General features: G+C 41.7%; 1 protein-coding gene across 12 annotated transcripts in view; it reads right to left on the bottom strand.

Annotated features, from left to right (window-relative positions):
• Nucleotides 1–18,997, bottom strand: part of DGKI (diacylglycerol kinase iota) — a 452,201-nt gene that overhangs the window by 209,849 nt on the left and 223,355 nt on the right. For 5 of the 12 annotated variants that reach the window (XM_058724161.1, XM_058724154.1, XM_058724157.1 and 2 more), the window contains 3 exons: nt 11,602–11,724; nt 11,260–11,334; nt 10,630–10,728 (listed from right to left, as the gene is read on the bottom strand). In XM_058724161.1, coding sequence (XP_058580144.1) covers nt 10,630–10,728; nt 11,260–11,334; nt 11,602–11,724 — 297 coding nt within the window. The remainder of the gene's footprint in view (nt 1–10,629; nt 10,729–11,259; nt 11,335–11,601; nt 11,725–18,997) is intronic. The other 7 variants (XM_058724159.1, XM_058724162.1, XM_058724165.1 and 4 more) reach the window with 3 other exon arrangements.

The following is an 18,997-nucleotide window of genomic DNA, read 5'->3' as shown; positions in this document are numbered from 1 at the left end:
AGTTGGTTAAGAGTCTGACTTTGGCTCAAGTCATGATCTCACAGTTTGTGAGTTCGATCTCCGCATCAGGCTCTGTGCTAACAGCTCAGGGCCTGGAGCCTGCATTAGATTCTGTGTCTCCCTCTCTTTCTGCCCTCCTCCACTCATGCTCTGTCTCTCTCCCTCTCAAAAATAAATAAACATTAAAAAGAATATTTTTAGTAAATTAAAAAAAAATAAAAATAAGTCCTCTTATCTAAAATACCACCTAATTATAAACAGTATAAAGTAGTAGTTAAAATCAGGGGCTTTAGGGGCACCTGGGTGGCTCAGTCGGTTGAGTGCCGACTTTGGCTCAGGTCATGGTCTCACAGCTTGTGAGTTCGAGCCCCGCATCAGGCTCTGTGCTGACAGCTCGGAGCCTGGAGCCTGCTTCAGATTCTGTGCCTCCCTCTCTCTCTGCCCCAACCAACTCTCATTCTGTCTCTGTCTCTCTCAAAAATAAATAAACATTAAAAAAAAAAAATCAGGGGCTTTGGCCACCAATATGTAGGTTGAATGTCCAAGTGAGGTTTTTATCCAACCTGTGTTACTCTGGCCAAGTTCCTCAATTTCATTAAGCTTAGCTGCCTTCTTTTTATGAGGTTTTTTTTTTTTTTAAGTTTTTTATTTTGAGAGTGAGAGAGAGCGCACCTATGCACAGGAGAGGGACAGAAAGAGAGGGAGAGAGAGAATCCCCAGCAGGCTCAGCCCTCTCGGCGTGGACCCTGACCTTTGGCTGTGTCTCACACCCATGAGATGATGACCTGAGACGAAATCAAAAACTGGACGCTTGGCTGACTGAGCCGCCCGGGGAACCCCAGCTTCCTTCTCTTTAATGTGGAGACAAGAATGCCTAGTTCACAGACTTGTTGCAAGGATTAAATGCAGTAACATTTGAGGGGCACATCGATTAAGTGTGTAATGAATGGTATCTACTGGTGTTACCATCACTCAACATAAAAATCCATGGAGGGGGCGCCTGGGTGGCTCAGTCGGTTAAGCATCCGACTTCAGCTCGGGTCACGATCTCGCGGTCCGTGAGTTCGAGCCCCACGTCGGGCTCTGGGCTGATGGCTCAGAGCCTGGAGCCTGCTTCCGATTCTGTGTCTCCCTCTCTCTCTGCCCCTCCCCCGTTCATGCTCTGTCTCTCTCTGTCTCAAAAATAAATAAAAACGTTAAAAAAATTTTTTTTTAAATCCATGTAGGGAAATTATTTGTCAGTCCATGTAATTTAACATTAATTTTTACTTCATTGCACAGCTTACTTTTATCTTTGCATAATGTGAATATAGTCAGTGTGTGCAAAGTATGATTTTATTGAAATGATTTTTCTAAACTGAAGCAAAAGAACAGAGGCTCCTATTATTTAGGAGATAGATATATATATTTAACTTCCTTAGTTATATCTTACTTTGATGTGTTCCCATTTCTGTGTCCCTACCTAAGTCCAATGGTTCTCACATGAACATTTTTGACTGATTTAAATAATTTCAAATTGACATTTATAGAACAGATCACCATGGAAAAGATAAGGCAGTTCCAGAGACCTTTTTTTTTTGAGAAAGAGAGAGAGAGTGCACATGGGAGAGAGGCAGAGGGAGGGTAGGAGGGAGGGAGGGAGGGAGGGAGGGAGGGAGGGAGGGAGAGAGAGAGAGAGAGAGAGAGAGAGAGAGAGAGAGAGAGAGAATGAATGAATCCCAAGCAGGCTCCATGCTCAGTGTGGAGCCAGATGGGGGCTCTATCCCAGGATCCTGGAATCATGACCTGAGCTGAAATCCAGAGTCTGATACTCAACTTACTGAGCGACCCAGGTGCCCCTAAGGAGATCATTTCTTAATAGTGCATTGAGCAAAGAAAAAAATGAAAGTTTTTTATTAAGCAGCATCAAAAGAGCTTGAAAACCTAGTAGGGTGCCTCATTTTAGGTCATTACCAGCCAGAGCAAATAACATTTCATCATTTGGGCAGTGCTTCTTGCCTATAATTACAGTTCCTTTATTAGATATCAAGATTGCTCTTCCTTAAAATATTCCCAAGTTTGTACACCTACTATGCTGTATTTGAGAGTCATTCTAGTTTAGCAGAAATAGTATGGTATTTCCATCTGTAATAACTTGGATGTTCTCATTAGGTGAGCATAAGCATTTAAAATCCTGCAGAAACCCAGCATATTAAATAGAAGGGCAACAGCTCCTTTCCTAGGGGATAATGAGAATTAAATGAATCAGTAATAGTTATGGATCTAACACAGTATGTGGCACAAAATAGCCTTCATAAAGGTTAGTCCCTTTCTTTGTTGCTCCTTGTTAATCTATTCATTAAATTGCACTTGAGGGTGTGAGGGCTAAAGTATAGCTTATAATTATCACATTGTTATGCCAGTTGTTACAGAGGCCAATGCAGGTCTTTTGTTCCACATTTCATCCAAACCTGTAATTTAGAAGTTCTGCTTTATCATGTGCTTGCTATAAATTTAGGAATCACATTCTACCCTTAATTGTCACAACTGATCCTTCACTTTCACCAAAGGACACATTTTGCTTCCCATAAAATTCAGAAACTGATTGAGATACAAAATACTAACTAAACACCGGATTGTTCTCTCTCTTCCCATGCTGGGCCTTGCTAGCACGTCAGCTGGGGATTATCTTGAGCAATCTTTTATGTTTAATAGGTAACACCAGAGTCATTTTAATGACCAATTTATAAACAATTTCCACTGACTTGCTAGAAAATTAATTTTTCAGTTTTAAATTCCTAGAGCGATAGGACCGGTTAATGTTAATTACTCTTTTCCACTTCTGGCTAATGTCGCTTCTATTATGCATACAATACCAGGTAATTAACACCCTCCACAAATAAAACAAAAGGCACTGAGATGTGGTTTGTCTTCGACTAGACTTCTCTGAAAGGTTTGAGTGACCACACAGTCTTGTTTTTGCTCGTTGTCAGTCTGTTCATGGGGACACCTACTTATCTACATTTATCCTTTTGAGGAAGGGGAATTGAGGCTGGCGAGTTTTGCACTGAACACCTCTAGGAGGCGCCGTCGATAGCACAGCCTGCCACAAGACCGTGCTCTGGTGCTGGGTAGCGATGATGTGCATAACCGTACACGGCGACCCTTTCAGAGTTTACATTCAGGTGTGATACAATTACTTCTTTTAAAAGTAGTCTTTCTAAAATACATTCCTTAGCAAAAACGGTAAGGGTCTGAAAAGGGCTGCATTGTTTTTAAATCAGTCGTGGCGGGCGGAGACAGAAAAGGTCTAACACATCTAAGTCCCTTCTGTTCACTCAGCGGTTACCTCTGGGATGAGCTACTTTCGGGCTTAGGTAATTTATTCAATAGAATTGAATGGTTTGACAAATGCTAATTCACCAGGAAAGGGGTAATTTCTCTCTCACTGACAGGATTAAACCTACCAGTCATTGACACAACTGCCATTCACTAAGGAGTCCCAAACAGGCTCCCAGTCTGAGACGCAACATGACAAATGCAAAAGCTGCAACGTTTGTTTCTTTTTTGGTAGCCTATTCTGCCAGTTTGTTCTTCCGGCCCTTCCCCCCACTCTCCCCATACACCTGCCTTTCCTCCTAGCTTTCACTCCTGCTATAGCATGGAAAGAGCAAGCCACTAAGTTAAACCCCAGGACTACAAAGATAAATACAAAACTGCCCTAAAGTTCATCAAAATCTAGGAGGAAAGAAAGACACAACGTGTGCCAACAGTGAACACAGAGTCCTCTATTACGTCACATTAACGTCATACAATTAGTAAGCGGGGAAGGAGGTAGAGGGTTCATGGGCTACAACTTTTAGGCTTGGGCCCTTGTAAGCCTCAGATACTGGTTACTCAGGGGTTTTGGTTTGTTTCTTTTGTTTTATTCTTGAAAAAAGCTGCAACTTTCTGCAAGAGTATTATACATCTCTCTAAATGAAAAAAATCGCTTGAACGTCAATTGCAACCCACGGTGGGAGGTCCTCAGACACACGGTTGTAGGCATACCTCCTCATTGACTACAGCGCCTGCTAAGATATTGGGAGACTGGGTATCTCCAATGGAGTGATGAGTCTGTTCTTTCTGGCTCCAGGCATTGGGGAACAGGCTGGGACAGGAGAAAACAACTTCCCAGAAAATAGGCAGACTGTTCTAGAGGGAAATAAACAGGTCTCATCTACTCACCTACTAGGTGCCAGGTACAGTCTTAGGTGAGAAGAGAGAGAGAAATGGACAAAACAGATCTTGCCCCCCAGAGGAAGTTCTATGTGTTATTCATAAAAGAAAATATGATAATGACTTAGTGGTATGGAGGGCCCATTCAGAATGAATCAGCTCAAACAGAAGCACCAACACTGTCCTGTAGCCCGCAACAGTCTGGTAGCTCACTAAGCAAGCATATGCCTTGGTTGACGTCACAGAGGTAGTATCTAGATCACGGCAAAAGCTGCCCGGAAAGTCCTGAGGACAATAAAAGCTAGCGGAAAAGAGGGATTCAGACATTGTTATTTCAAACTGGCTTGCAACAATCCCAAAAGAACACCTGGTTTATTTAAACATATTAGGCTCCTCCTCTGTGCACATGTGTATGCTCAGGAGGCTCAGAAGGAGACAGATGCAGAAGAAATCAGTCCACTGAAGACGGCGAATGCTACAGGAGAGATGCCTACTGAGAAGTAGGAGCGGCCAGAGCAGACACTCTTAAGACCAAATTTGGGGGGCGCCTGGGTGGCTCAGTCGGTTAAGCGTCCGACTTCGGCTCAGCTCACGATCTTGCGGTCCGTGAGTTCGAGCCCCGCGTCGGGCTCTGGGCTGATGGCTCAGAGCCTGGAGCCTGCTTCCGATTCTGTGTCTCCCTCTCTCTCTGACCCTCCCCCGTACATGCTCTGTCTCTCTCTGTCTCAAAAATAAATAAACTTAAAAAAAAAAAAAAGACCAAATTTGGGGATTAGATGAAGGCATCTATATATGATATCTGAACCGTTTCTTGGAAGACGAGTTAACCATTTCTCTGTATGTGGGGAAGAGAACAGTGAAGGCACATGACATACAAAACACAAGACATGCCATGGGGACACTCCATTCTGTTCAGTCTCTGCACCATGAGGCAGGAGTGCTGGGAGATGAAACTGCCCAAGTGAGTTTGTAGATTAAGTTGCTAAGGGGCTTGGGCTTTATTTTATAGGCAAGAAGAGTCACAGAAATGTTTTATTCCGGGGAACCACTCACACCTTGACTAAGAACGTAGACATCCAGGGGGGCCCTACCCATAGCAAAGGAGGTGGGGCCTTGGGGAAGCATAGCCCTCATGAATGGGATTAGCCCCCTGATAAAAGAGACCCCAAAGAGGTCCCTCATCGCTTCTGCCACATGAAGATACAGCAAGAGGACACAGTGAGAGGATGGCCCTCCCAACCAGGAAGTGGAACTCACCAGCCACAGTATCTGCTGATGCCTTAATCATAGACTTCCCAGCCCCGAGAAACGTTTAAGAAAGGAATTCCTGTTATTTAAGCCACCTAGTCTATGGGATTCAGTTATAGCAGCCTGGGTAGACCAAGACAGCTACCCCCACACTCCCACCAGTACTGTAACTTAGAAAAGGGACTTCCCACAGATTTACTGTTTAGTTGTTTTAATTCCATCTGTTGAGGCTGGCTTGACAAGAAGAACATCTACTGCCTACCCTTCTGCCCACCTCCCAGCCTATTCTAAGCATTAGGAGCCTAAATTTTATCTAGACATCATGGTTCTTGATTTATCCCCAGGTTGAACATCACAGAAAATAATTAAGGTTGTTTGGCCAAGTATTTAGAAAGTTTGGGGACTCAAACATTTGAGGTTATTGCCTTTTTGTCTCCTTCTCCCACCATGGTTGACTTGAGCCTGACCTGGGGGTGGGGATGACCCTGGACTGAGGCGGCCTATCCTGAGATGATGGTGTGTGCTCAGCATGAGCCTGTCCGCCAACTGGATACCCCTTTCCTCTTGTCACCTACTGATAAGGTCCCTGGGAATCCAAGTCAGGTATTCAACTCATGCCACCCCTCAACCTGGGATTTCACGCTCAACAGTGTGAGAAGCCAGGGTCTGGATGCCCTTGACCGTCACAGGATGGACTAGGTGGAATCACTCTAGTGGTCAGAATACCTGTTTAACCCTGAACCTGTAACCTAAGTCAATGGAAATGAAGTCCTGAGATGGAGCCTGCAGGAGACACTGTGTGAAAGGACATCAGGAGAGGTCAGAAATGTCTGTAAGACTCAGAAAAAAGATGTTAATGAGTCAGGGACACCCAAGACAAACACTAACTTCTAAAGTTACAGCAGAGGTGAGTATAAGGGAGGGCCTATGGCTTGTGTCCTCAAGTTTGCACACAGAGGAGGGGACTTGCCGGGGTAAACTCTATCTCCCAGGCATTATGTCTGCTCCACAGGAGACACTCAAACACAGTTCCTGTTTCCCCGAACGATTCAGATCCGACCCACGATAGCGCTGCCGATCTCAAAAACCTTCAAAACACCCAGAATCATCTCTACCCTTAAGTGTTGGAAAACCAATTATTATAAAATATCTGTTTAGAACAAATGATTGTTTCAAAAGGTCATGGAAGCAGTATCAAATGTGTTCATCTCAATATATTCCTGCAAAGTGTTGGGCGAATTTCTGTACACACAAAAAATACGGAAATTATAAAAGCTGTAGGCATCTTTCTTGCCAGAAGATGGCGATACAGTCTAGTTATTTACTTAAGAGAAACTAAATTTTGCTGCCCAAGCAAATTTGAATAAAGGTTTGAAGCCTAAGCTTCCGAGATGGAGTGCTTTATATCTACAAAATGATAAGCAAAATAAATCAGTTATTAAAAGGCAAAAAACAAAACAAAACAAAACAAAACAAAACAAAACAAAACAAAACAGGATTTAACAACAACAATGAACTATTTCTCCATTGATTGCAGTAACCCTAGCTAATCAGAGTGTGGTCTCTGAGTAGCAGTAACACCCGCCTGAGAGCCTCTTAGAAAAGCAGAATCTTAGGGCCACCTGCCTGGGGTCCACATGCCCTGTTCTCACTGCCACCCTCAGTTCTCTTTTGACCTTTTAGTCTCAAATAAGGTGGTGGGTGGGGGAGGGCAAAATGATGGAGGAAACAAGATTCAAGGGAGCCGAGAAATGAGAAACTGCTTCACTATTCACCTGCTGACTCCCCATTACATGGCTGAATCTACCCTCATCGGCGATGTGAAGGCACAGGACAGCCACAGCATAGGAAGAGGCTAGCCCTAACGGGGGAGGTGGATCATCTCCAACCGTGGCCCTTCCCTACTCACTACAACTGAGGATTCAGCTGTGCCTTCCTAAGACTGAAGACAGAGATCAGTTTGAATGATTCCGATTGCCCGTAGGGATTTGGATTTCTTTAAAGCTTTCTCAACATGTCACACTGCACTTAGAAACAATGCTCTTTACGGTGATTAGGCTTAGTACGGAATTCTACCTAATGGAGAAAGTATGTAGAAATGTCAAGTTATTCAACATTCATTCTGATTTGGTTAGCCATACTTCTGAGAATCCTAGATTGTCTAGAAGTAACCTCATAAGCCAAAAAGCACAAAATGAGAGCAAATCACTTCAGTCTTTTGTCTCTAATTAAACTGGGCATTTTTTTATTTGAATATGTCGCTGTCCCTTGTAGCTCCTCAAACACGTCATAACTTTTTTTCCAAAATAATTCTTCCCCTTCCTGAATACTCATCAGTAATAAAGCCACTGTCCTGATAATCTTCTGTAGAACGCTGGTTGCTTGTTATACAACTATTTGTTCACTTCTATATGCCACATACTAGAAATCAGAGGTTGGAAGGTACAGCCCTGGGCAGTAGAGAGCCTGTATCTTAACAGAACACTTATGTTTCAATTCACAAAATACAAGTTTGTTCTGAGGGTTAAGGGAGCACGGTGGACAGGGTGATTAATTTTGAGAAATGGTTCAGAAAAGTGCTACCAACCCTTAAAGGATGAACAGGAATTTGCCACCAAGAGAGAAGGCAAGGGGCATTACTCCAGCTTTCTCTCTCTGCACAACTAAGTAGTCCATCTTTAATTCAGCTACTTCAATGGCACCATTTCCTTACCACTCCCAAGTCACTGTTTGCCTCTGAAATTCCAGAGCACTCTCAGTTTGATCCACTCAATTTAGAACTCATATATTGTTAATGTTGCTTGAATTATTTTTCCCATTTACCCTTTTCGTGTCATTAACAAGATGTCCTTAGAAAATTTACTTAAGCTCTCTTGAGCTGTTTTCTATTTAGTGAAATAGGTAGCAACATCAGATCATCTCTGAACTCCGTGGCATTACCAATTTATACAGAGATTCCAACAGGAATGGGCTCTATCTTTACTGAACTGTCTGCTCCTGAAAGGCAGGATCACCTCCAAGTTTCTAAATGCCTTAGGAAAAAGATGTATGGTTTAAGGAGTACATCTTCTAGAATGAATCTCATGGAAAAATATATTGGAAATTAGCATGTGGTATTCAAGTGGCCCAAATCACAGAGTCCATTACATTAGCTTTGCTCTGTTCTATGGTCCCCAAACAAACCCCCAACCCTCATGAGGCTATTTTCACTCCTGAAAATCTCCTCCAGTGATTAGATCCAGTCTTAGGGTCATTACCATATGAAGATCATCACTCACCAACTTAAAAAAGCAGGATGCTGAAACTAGGTATCTGCTTATAACCCATTGCCCTGTTGTCCACAATGTTCAAAGATTTTTAACAGAACAAGTTATTAAGAATTTTAAAGGAAAGAAAGAAAGGGAGAAAAAATATTGTCTTTATATCACAAGCTCTCATAAGAGAAGCTTTATTATAATTAATCCATTCTGGAAAATGCCCAATATCCCTAGTAGTAAGAACATCATTCTGGACTGTTGGGTCAACCCTAATTATATGATTCCCCTCCTTATGTGGGGTAACCAGTTTCAAATCTTTACTTTTTAAGTGTGAAACTTCAAGGGTTCTCACCTCAAAATGTAAAATGTGCACTTAGTGGACAGAGAAAATATTTTACCATCCAATCTCACATGAAAATAGAAAAAAATCAAAGCCAGTGAAGAGTCTTGATAAGAAGCCTCAGAGGAGGTAGAGAAATATATGAGGAGACAAAAGCCTAGATTCCAGAACAAATTTTGTCCTCTAAAGATCTGTGTTACTTCAGGTATATCATTACACATAAGTGTTCTTGGGCTACTTATTTATCCTCGAATGAGGTTGTTATTAATTATGCTACAAGATTTGGGCAGAGACCAAATAAAACCTTTAGAAGGTGATATTTTTGATAGTATTGGCGGCATTTGTTGTTAATGATCATTGGGAATGATGAGTGATTCACTGTTCTCACTCTCCTCTGAGGAGAGGGACAAAAGTGGTCAGGTCTAACCTACAACGAGAAGCAATAAAGAGAGGTTCGTTAAGAGTTTCCTAACTATAAGAGTTAAGAAATTCTGAAACATATTAACTAAGAGATTTGGGGATGACCTTTTTTAAAAATCTGTAAGGGAGATGTGAGCAGTTAGGCTTCTGGTGCATCTCTGGTATAGTGGAAGCTGAGGGATAAATCATAGAACCTCTAGGTTTTGCCTAACCCGGAAACATGGATGGCTGTCCCCTACTGCAGCAACAGTCACCATGTCCCTGAGAAACTGGTTGTCTTCCATTGCTTGTCCTAGGTGGTGCTGTCTTAAAGTGTTGAGAACTATTTTCTTTTTTTTTAAATATGAAGTTTATTGTCAAATGGGTTTCCATATAACACCCAATGCTCATCCCAACAGGTGCCCTCCTCAGTCCCCTTCACCCACCCTCCTCTCCCTCCCACTCCCCATCAACTCTCAGTTCATTCTCAGTTTTTTAATTTTTTTTTTAATGTTTATTTATTTTTGAGACAGAGAGAGACAGAGCATGAAGGGGGGAGGGTCAGAGAGAGGGAGACACAGAATCTGAAACAGGCTCCAGGCTCCGAGCTGTCAGCACAGAGCCCGATGCGGGGCTCGAACTCACGGACTGCGAGATCGTGACCTAAGCCGAAGTCGGCCGCTCAACCGACTGAGCCACCCAGGCGCCCCTATTCTCAGTTTTTAAGAGTCTCTTATGGTTTGGCTCCCTCCCTCTCTAACTTTATTTCCCCCCTTCCCCTCCCCCATGGTCTTCTGTTAAGTTTCTCAGGATCCACATAGGAGTGAAAACATCTGGAATCTGTCCTTCTCTGTATGACTTATTTCACTTAGCATGAAACTCTCCAGTTCCATCCATGTTGCTACAAAAGGCCATATTTCATTCTTTCTCATTGCCATGTAGTATTCCATTGTGTATATAAACCACAATTTCTTTATCCATTCATCAGTTGATGGACATTTAAACACTATGGGATGCAGCGAAAGCAGTCCTGAGAGGAAAATACATTGCAATCTAGGCCTATCTCAAGAAACAAGAAAAATCCCAAATACAAAATCTAATGCACACCTAAAGGAAACAGAAGCAGAAATTATGGAGAACTATTTTCAAGAGAACTATTTTCAAGTTAAACTCATGAAAACGACTCACCTGGTTGCCTCCGCTCTTGGGGTTCACAAACACAAGCAAGGGCTTCATGAGAGGAGAAGAGATAGGTTTTATCACAAAAGGTCGACCTTTGTTTTCCTGCTGAAGGAAGAAAGCAACACTATTGAGACATCCATCCATGACTCAGACAAGTGGCCTGGAAGCAATGGGAGTAATTACCAGAACCCCCACCGGCCCTAACCCTTGCTCCTCCAAAATAAAAAAGCTACATCTTGTTTTACACGGCTTACTCTAAAAAAGACAGGCCATATAAAGCTTAGAAAAAGGATCTCAAGCTATAATTTTCCCTTGGGAAGTAAGCATGCTTCTGATTTGACTCTGTACACTCTGAGCATTCTAGAAATGTTAGCTCTTCATCTTTATCTTCATCATCTTTGGGATGACACTTCCATGGACAAGTGCAAACGCTCTGATTCTGAAGCAGCAGGAGGTTATAGAGAGGGAGACATCTTAAAGAAACAGAGAGGATTCCAATGTGGTCACAGGGTAGAGAAGGAGGGAAGAAGGGTAGAAAACTTATCAGAAAAATAAGCTTGGGCCAGATCACATCGGACAGGGGTGGCTACAGTAAGGAGGATGTAGTTCACCGCGACATAGTCCTGAAACACTTACTTCAGTTCCTCTTTTACTGGCTTTTCTTTTAAAGCTTGTTCTCTTCTTCTTCCGATTTGAAGCCTTCAGCGAGTTCTGTAGGGAAAGAAAGAAACACCTGAGCCCAGAGGCAGACAGCCCAGGAGCTTCCCATGCAGAACCATGTAGGAGGTGAGGGCAGCACATGCTGTTCCACGCATGCTTCTCATGCTTTGACACTTCCAAGCCACTGTTCATGGGTAAGCCACAGACAGAAACCAGTCGAGTGCTTCAGAGTGAGCGACTGACTCCCCACCACACGGAGAGGCAGGGAGTTAGAACCCTGGAGGCTCTCATGGACTCACATAACAACACATGTTATACCTGCCAACCCTCCCAGTAAAAATGGAAGAATCCCAAATTCTCTGAGGGGCTCCAGTCTCCCGCCCAACCAGGTCCGTCTCCCGCCCAACCAAGTTCAAGTTCATCTCCTGGTATGGAGATCACCTATGTGGAAATGTAAAAAAGGAGGCCATTTTTCATGTTTTTCTATTTTCTTTTTTTTTTTTCTGTTTACTTTTTTTGGTAATGACCTTTCTAGTAATAGTCATACAGTGATTGAACCCTAAGGGAACATTATGATTCAACTATCCTATCAGCACTGATGGCTAAGTTTTAAAATGCAGAGATAAGACTCACCGTAAGTTACTTCTATTACTAGAGTGACAGTCAGTGCTCTCTTTCTCTAAAGACCTATTGGTTTAAAATGTCTTGGGGTGCCTGGGTGGCTCAGTCAGTTGAGCGTCCAGCTTTAGCTCAGGTCATGATCTCACGGTCCGTGAGTTCGAGCCCCACGTCGGGCTCTGTGCTGACAGCTCAGAGCCTGGAACCTGTTTCAGATTCTGTGTCTCCCTCTCTCTCTGCTTCTCCCCGCTCATGCTCTGTCTCTCTCTCTCTCAAAAATAAATAAACATTAAAAAATTTAAAAAAAAAATGTCTTCCCTCCCCTGGTAGCCTTGATTTGTCCTTCTCATAGAAGTGCCTCCAACTTGTTGAAATACAGTGACCCCCAAATTTACTTTCCCTGTTTTTCTCTTTCTAGGAATTATACGGACCACAACTTTCTGATTACTTCAACTAACTCTTAATATATGATACAGATGCTTCGCGAAGAACCTCTCTTAGGGGACAGTCACAACTCACTGGTTTAATTAGTGGAGAGTCAGTAATTAACTAGATTGCCATCTTCACAAAGGCAAGATGTTACTATCACATCATAGATGTTTAACAAATGTTGAAAGCCTGAAACACAGAATTCTTAACTTAAAAGTTTATATGAGCATACACACATGCATTGCTTGAGCAGTTAAAGATTCTCAAACAGCTTCAAGAAACTTAGAGACCTACTTTTTTACTTTGCGGGGTATTTCTTTTCTTAGAGCATTCAAAATAAACCTTACTCTAGAGTACACATATTAACACATTTGAATTAGCAAGAATGAAGCTATTTAACTTTTATTTTACTTTCATATGGACCATAAAAAAACAAAAACAAAAACACGCTGCTCTGTAGCTGGAGCTCGTCGAGGATGAAGGAAATTTTCTTGAAGCACCATTTGTCCCAAGGTTTTCTTCCCCCATCAGATTAAAAGAGTTTTCAGGCTCCGAGTCTCACCAGAGGAGAGAGATCCAGAAGTTCATGGGTGCTTTAGACCAAAGGTCATTTGTCACCACTCACTGTAGACTATACTTCTCCTGCAAAAAGATCTCCAAGTTTCTGAATTCCTCTTTAAATGGGTCTACTACCACGTTCCACTTTGGAAAAACTTTCGCATTATTAAAGTCTTTCCCATATTTTAACTACTTTGTTTAAAAAGGCAAGAAACACCATCTGGAAAAAACCATCTGGAAATTTTAAACACTTAATTGGCCAAATGTCCCAAGAAGAATCCTAGAGACTGTTAAGATGGCAATTAATGATACTGCGTGGTTCTCAACCAATCACACACGTTGGCCTCATCCAGGGTTCTTTTAAAAATGCTGACACGTGGACCTCCAAATACTGTTTTGTTTGGGGTGAAGCCCAGGCAAACATACTTTTCAAAAGCTCCCCAGGCAACTCTAGTGCGTAGCCAGAGCTGAGAACCTCTGAAGTCAAAGGGAAAAGTGAGGAGACATACATACTGCACTAAAGCACAATACCAATGGGATGAGGAGCATGAGCTGTGGAATCTGACCTGCTGGATGTTAGTTCTGGGTCTTCCGGTTACGAGATCTAGGACCTTGGCCAAGGAAGTCAAGCTCTTGAAATGACAGTCTCTTAATTTTTAAAATGAAGATGATAATACCTACCTCATGGGACAGTTGTGAAGTTTAAAGGAAAAAAGGTATGTGAAGCAGTTAGCTTGGTGTCAGCCCATGATAAGCACCTCCATCAATGTGGCCTCATTCACAGCTGTATATCCCCAGCACTGAGCCCAAATGCCTGGCACCTAGTATGCACTCGAATCATTGTTGAAATGAATCAGTATTGTAATTCCCAGCACTTACTGAGTCTTTCCTGATATTGGAAAGGATCCCCTGGAAGTGAATGCTTGCCTCCTAGCTTCTTTGTTGTTTTAGTTCATTTATCGCCCAGAGCAAGGTAGGGAGCCAAGTGCTTTCAGGAACACGCTACAGGCCTTGGTTCCTGGCACGAGTCAGTAACTAAACTCTAAGAGAGAAGTCTAATGGATCAGGCTAAGATTGTTTCCCAAACTTGCCTCATCACAGAAATCACAGTTCTCCAGGTGATTTTGCTGATCAAGCATGTTTGGGAAACAGAGTTAGCAAAACACATCAAAAGACTTGATGTCTGAAAACAGAGCAGGCAAGGAACTCAACTCTAATAGGGAACAGACATACACAATGGCCTTTTTAACACAGATGCAGCAAATACAAATGCTTCTGGGCCTCATGGAGCCAAATGCATGTGAGGTCCTCTTCATCTCACAGAACAAAAAGGGAGCCAAGATGAAGCACAGTGATTGACTTACAGTACCTGGATGCTTCTATGTGAGCTCTGAGTTAAGCTTACAGCCCTATGGATAGTCAAATAGCAAAAGATAAGCAGTATGGAATTTCACAGCACACCTTGAAATTCTTGAGGCTTCCTTCTGTTCATGTGTATATATGTATCTCGGTCCCAACATAGAACTTCTTTTAGAAAGTATCATAACAGATGGATGTGAAAGCAGATTTGGGTTGTGTTTCAGCCATGACAAGATAAGTCACCTCGTCTTGCTAATCTAAGACATTGCTCATCCTGCCTGGGTCAGTCTTGTTGTGAGAGTTAAAATAGCAGGCTTTTCAAGAACATAAAAATTATGCCAAGAAGTTATATTTTCGAATTGTTGGTGCTGTTATTCAAGAAACCAGCGGTGCATGTACTGCATTCAAAAACAAAGCATCCCCGGCATCAAGGGCAGCTAACTCAGTGATACAAAGGCTTCATTTAACAAGTTCAATACCATCCAAACGGTGAAATGCTGTACCCTCATGTGGATTTTTGCATTCTTCAGATTGTAACTGCATCTACCACTCTATGTTATGTGCCCACTCTTTTGTTCAAGTCCTAAGAATAAAGGTTTTTTTTTGTTTTTTTTTTTTTTTTAATAACCAGGTATTGAGGCAGTATTATTTTGCTACAGAAATAATCCTACCAACAAAGTCTCTATCATAGTTAGGACTCCTTGGGCTGTTGAAAAATGCCTGTGCGTAAATCACTCAACTGTGAATAAAACTTAACTACCTGTTATTACTCTTCAGGGATTTTCCCAGGTTATGAGATCACAAAGGACTGGTTATAACAAGAGATCTAAACAGAAGACATCTCACACTTCATCATCCCAAACGAAGCCTTCTCTCATTGTACACCAGACAAAACTCTGATGGATTACAGGAGAGGCATGGACTTGGGTCTTTTAGAGAGCGCTCTTACTCTGCCCTGTTCTAGCTGTAACACTGGGACAGGAGTTGTCCTGAGGACAGGCAAGCAGAGAAATAAAGAAAACTAATTCCAAAAGATAAGGACAGGGTCTCAGCCATTTCTCAGACATGTTTGGTTAAATTACAGCAAGTGTTGGCTAACCTTTAGAACTGACCAAAGGAAATGGCCCGAGAAATTCTGATAGATACAGTTGGTCATAGCTGTTACATATCCTGGGTCTCAGTCTCCAGCATTTCAGCATTATCCAATAAGGAACAGGGACATGAAGAAACATGAAGAAAGCCCATACAGGCTAGGAAGGAGTTGACTGCAGCATTTTTTGTAAGTAGGCCATTAGAAACAGTACAAATATCCATCAGTGGGGAGTTGGTTAAATAAACTGTAATATATTCACGGTATGAAATACATACAGCAGTTTAAAAAGAAGTTAAATCTAGATGTATTAATATAGACTTTTGCTCAAGATCATTCTTAATGAGGAAAGGCCAGTTTTAAAATATTATATACGGAATAATGCCATTTATTAAAAACACATACCTCTGGTCTCCTATAACTTGACCCCAGCAAAAATTCATGTAACCCAGGTCTTTCTCCATCAGCTCCAAGTGCTTGCACTAGTAGTTCAACATCTTTAATTTGTTTATCTGATCAAAATATTATCCTCTAACACTTCCTGTCGAGAGGAAAAGCCCTGACATCTGTAACATGAACTATAACGTTGACTTCATTAAATGCATGAACAGATTTGTGCTTGGTCCTTAAAATTTGGTTTTCTTTTAATTCTTTACTGTCATCTAAAATCTATCATCTTTGGGGCGCCTGGGTGGCTCAGTCGGTCGGGCGGCCGACTTCGGCTCAGGTCATGATCTCGCGGTCCGTGAGTTCCAGCCCCGCGTCGGGCTCTGTGCTGACAGCTCGGAGCCTGGAGCCTGTTTCAGATTCTGTGTCTCCCTCTCTCTGACCCTCCCCCGTTCATGCTCTGTCTCTCTCTGTCTCAAAAATAAATAAACGTTAAAAAAAAAATTAAAAAAATAAAATAGAATAAAATAAAATCTATCATCTTTTATTTTCTAGGTCCCTCCAAATAATTTGGTGATGAAACCCAGCAAACCATCCAGACCAGCCCTCACTCCCCTTACCATCAAGGCTCCACACAGCTGGTCACAGAGTGACGATCTACTCAGAAGCAGCCATCTTTTAACAGATCAGGAAAATACATGGTTTAAATCCACCTCTTTGCAGCCTGCTTTTCCTGACCTTTATACACTCAAAGTTGGTTTCTTCCTCTCTAGAGTCATTTGTTTAGACATAAACATCACAAATAAAGCTGGCTTTATTTGGGGATCCACCTTAACTGCTGTTCTCAGTATGTTCTATAAACCTGTACTGTCCTTCCTCATCCCTCTTCCCAGTGAGGTCCCTCACGTCCTCCAAAACCAAGCACAAACAACATTTTCTGTTTAACCTACAATGATCCCCAGAACCCATATTGCTCAAGTCTGCTTCATGTTTCCGCCTCGTTCCTACATCTCAGGTCACACTTCCACTCCCTGTGTGGCCTCTCACAGACCATGGCTAGTTCCACCAACCTGTGGGATCTCTTCTTGCCACCACTCTGTGCAGATCCCTCCTAAAAGATGCGTACCGATGACAAAGGCAAACCTTCCCGTTATGTGAGACCACTCTTTTCATTAAGGATTTACGTGTGGCTGAATTCCTCTTCCAGAATCCACAAATTCTCTGCCTAATGATTTAGTTCACTCTTCTATGTCCACTCTTTGTGGACATCAGGTGAATATCTGATTCATCTCTGGGCCTCCCACTGCACATAGTGGCATCCGTGAATGTACTTAAATATCTACTTCCTTCAGTTCAGAGTATCTTCTTGTTTTTAAGCAGTATCTTCCAATATAGAAATATACAGAAAAAAATATACATGAATTCTATAAGTAGGAAAAACATTTTGTCTGCTGTCCTCCATCTAATTTCCAAATTCTTTTTTAAATTGTTTCTCAAAGTCCCCAATGAACTCTTTAAACTGCCTGCTTCCACACCATCGCTAACAGCTTGCCACCTGCACTCCTCAAACTATAGTTTCATGGTCATCAATGATCTAGTCCAAAACACAAAGACTTTTCTCAATCCATGATTTTTCAACGTCTTCAGAATTTCACATTGATGACTGCCCTCTTTTTCTTTCTGTTTTTAATAATGAAACTCTGTGTTCTCTCCCTGTTTTGTAGGATTCTCTTCCTCCTTTCACTTTCTTGTTGTAGATGCTCATCCGGTCTGCTTCAGTTCTCCAGTTCAGTAAATGAATAGCTCTTGACTCTCTCCCGTGGGATAAGAATCATGCTAGTGAACACACAATCCCACTACAGTATATAATACAACAGTTACAGTGGCATTTCAAGGGCCACTCGAGAGCACAGACAACAGGGTACCAGACAACAGGCTGTGTCCCCTACGCTGCCTCTCTCCCCATGAGAATCCTTTTCCCATTTCCTCTCATTGCAATACGGACGGGTCAGGGAACAATAACTTCTGTCCTGACCCCCGTGTGACTGTTCAAGGTTCACCTCTGTTGATGTAGAACTTTATTTGATATCCTATACTCAACAAGGAAAATAACAAGAGTTAACATTTATTGAGACTTACAGTGAGCTAGGTGCTGTTCTACGTGCTTTTTTTTTTTTTTTTTACTTTTTAGCTCATTAGACCTCATGAAAACCCTATGAATTAGGTACTAGTATTATTTACATTTTGAAGATGAAAAGTTGAGGAGTTTTAATTCTTTGAGATTGTGTAAGTTATTAAATAGCAGAGCAAGCATATGAATCTAGGCGATCTGACTCATAAGCTAGAGCTCTTAAGCACTACTGTATTGCCCCCCAAGCTCATCATACACCAGATTTCAAAGAGAATTTAGTTAATTGATTACTTCTTTTTTGAGGTCCATAGGACGAGGGATACCAAAATTTTTAAAGATAGGTGACTTAGCAAGGATTGTTATAGTAAGACAGTGAGGCAGCAAATGAGCTTGGTTTCCAGTCTCAGAATTCCTGGGTTTAAATATTACCTCAAACTAGTTAATAACTTTATGGCCCTGGATAATTTATTTGCCTTCAATTCCTCACTTCTCAGCTACAACATGGGATTAGGATACCTGCCTCATAGGGTTCTATGATGGTGAAACGAGATACTGAAAGTAAAGTACTTGAAATAGTTTGTAATACATATAAAAGCATTCATAAGTGTTAGCTATCCTTGTTCTCATTATTACACTGTTCTGAATCATAAAAGGACAATAAAAACATGTGTGACGAAAACAGACTGTGAACTGTATGTACCATCCTCCATTAAAAGTAACCAAGATTCCTTAGAGAAATGGCTGCTTGCAGGTATGAACAGGAAATGCTTAAGATGATCCTGGAACATGGTGTGATTCGTGAAACAAAGGAAGGTATCAAAAACATCATGGCTTATGAAAAATGGAGATAAAAGCCATCTGGAAGGGGTTCTAACTGGTAAAAAAGATAAAACAATATGAATATAAAAAAAATGATGCCAATGGACTGAAACATTATATGTTATATATATATGTATATATACATATATATATACATATATACATATGTATATATATCACATGAGGTAAGTTAATAATTCATAAAGATACTCTCCACAAACCACCACCACCACCACCATCGTTAGCCAACTAATAAAGTTGCTAAAGTACCAAGCAATTATTCTGAAAATATACAAATAAAGGTAAATACTCAAGCATTTGTC

This window comes from Neofelis nebulosa, chromosome 4, assembly GCF_028018385.1.
Source record: "Neofelis nebulosa isolate mNeoNeb1 chromosome 4, mNeoNeb1.pri, whole genome shotgun sequence".
Classification (NCBI taxonomy): domain Eukaryota; kingdom Metazoa; phylum Chordata; class Mammalia; order Carnivora; family Felidae; genus Neofelis; species Neofelis nebulosa.
The sequence above is the reverse complement of the archived record's forward strand: the minus strand, read 5'-3'. Positions and strand labels throughout refer to the sequence as shown.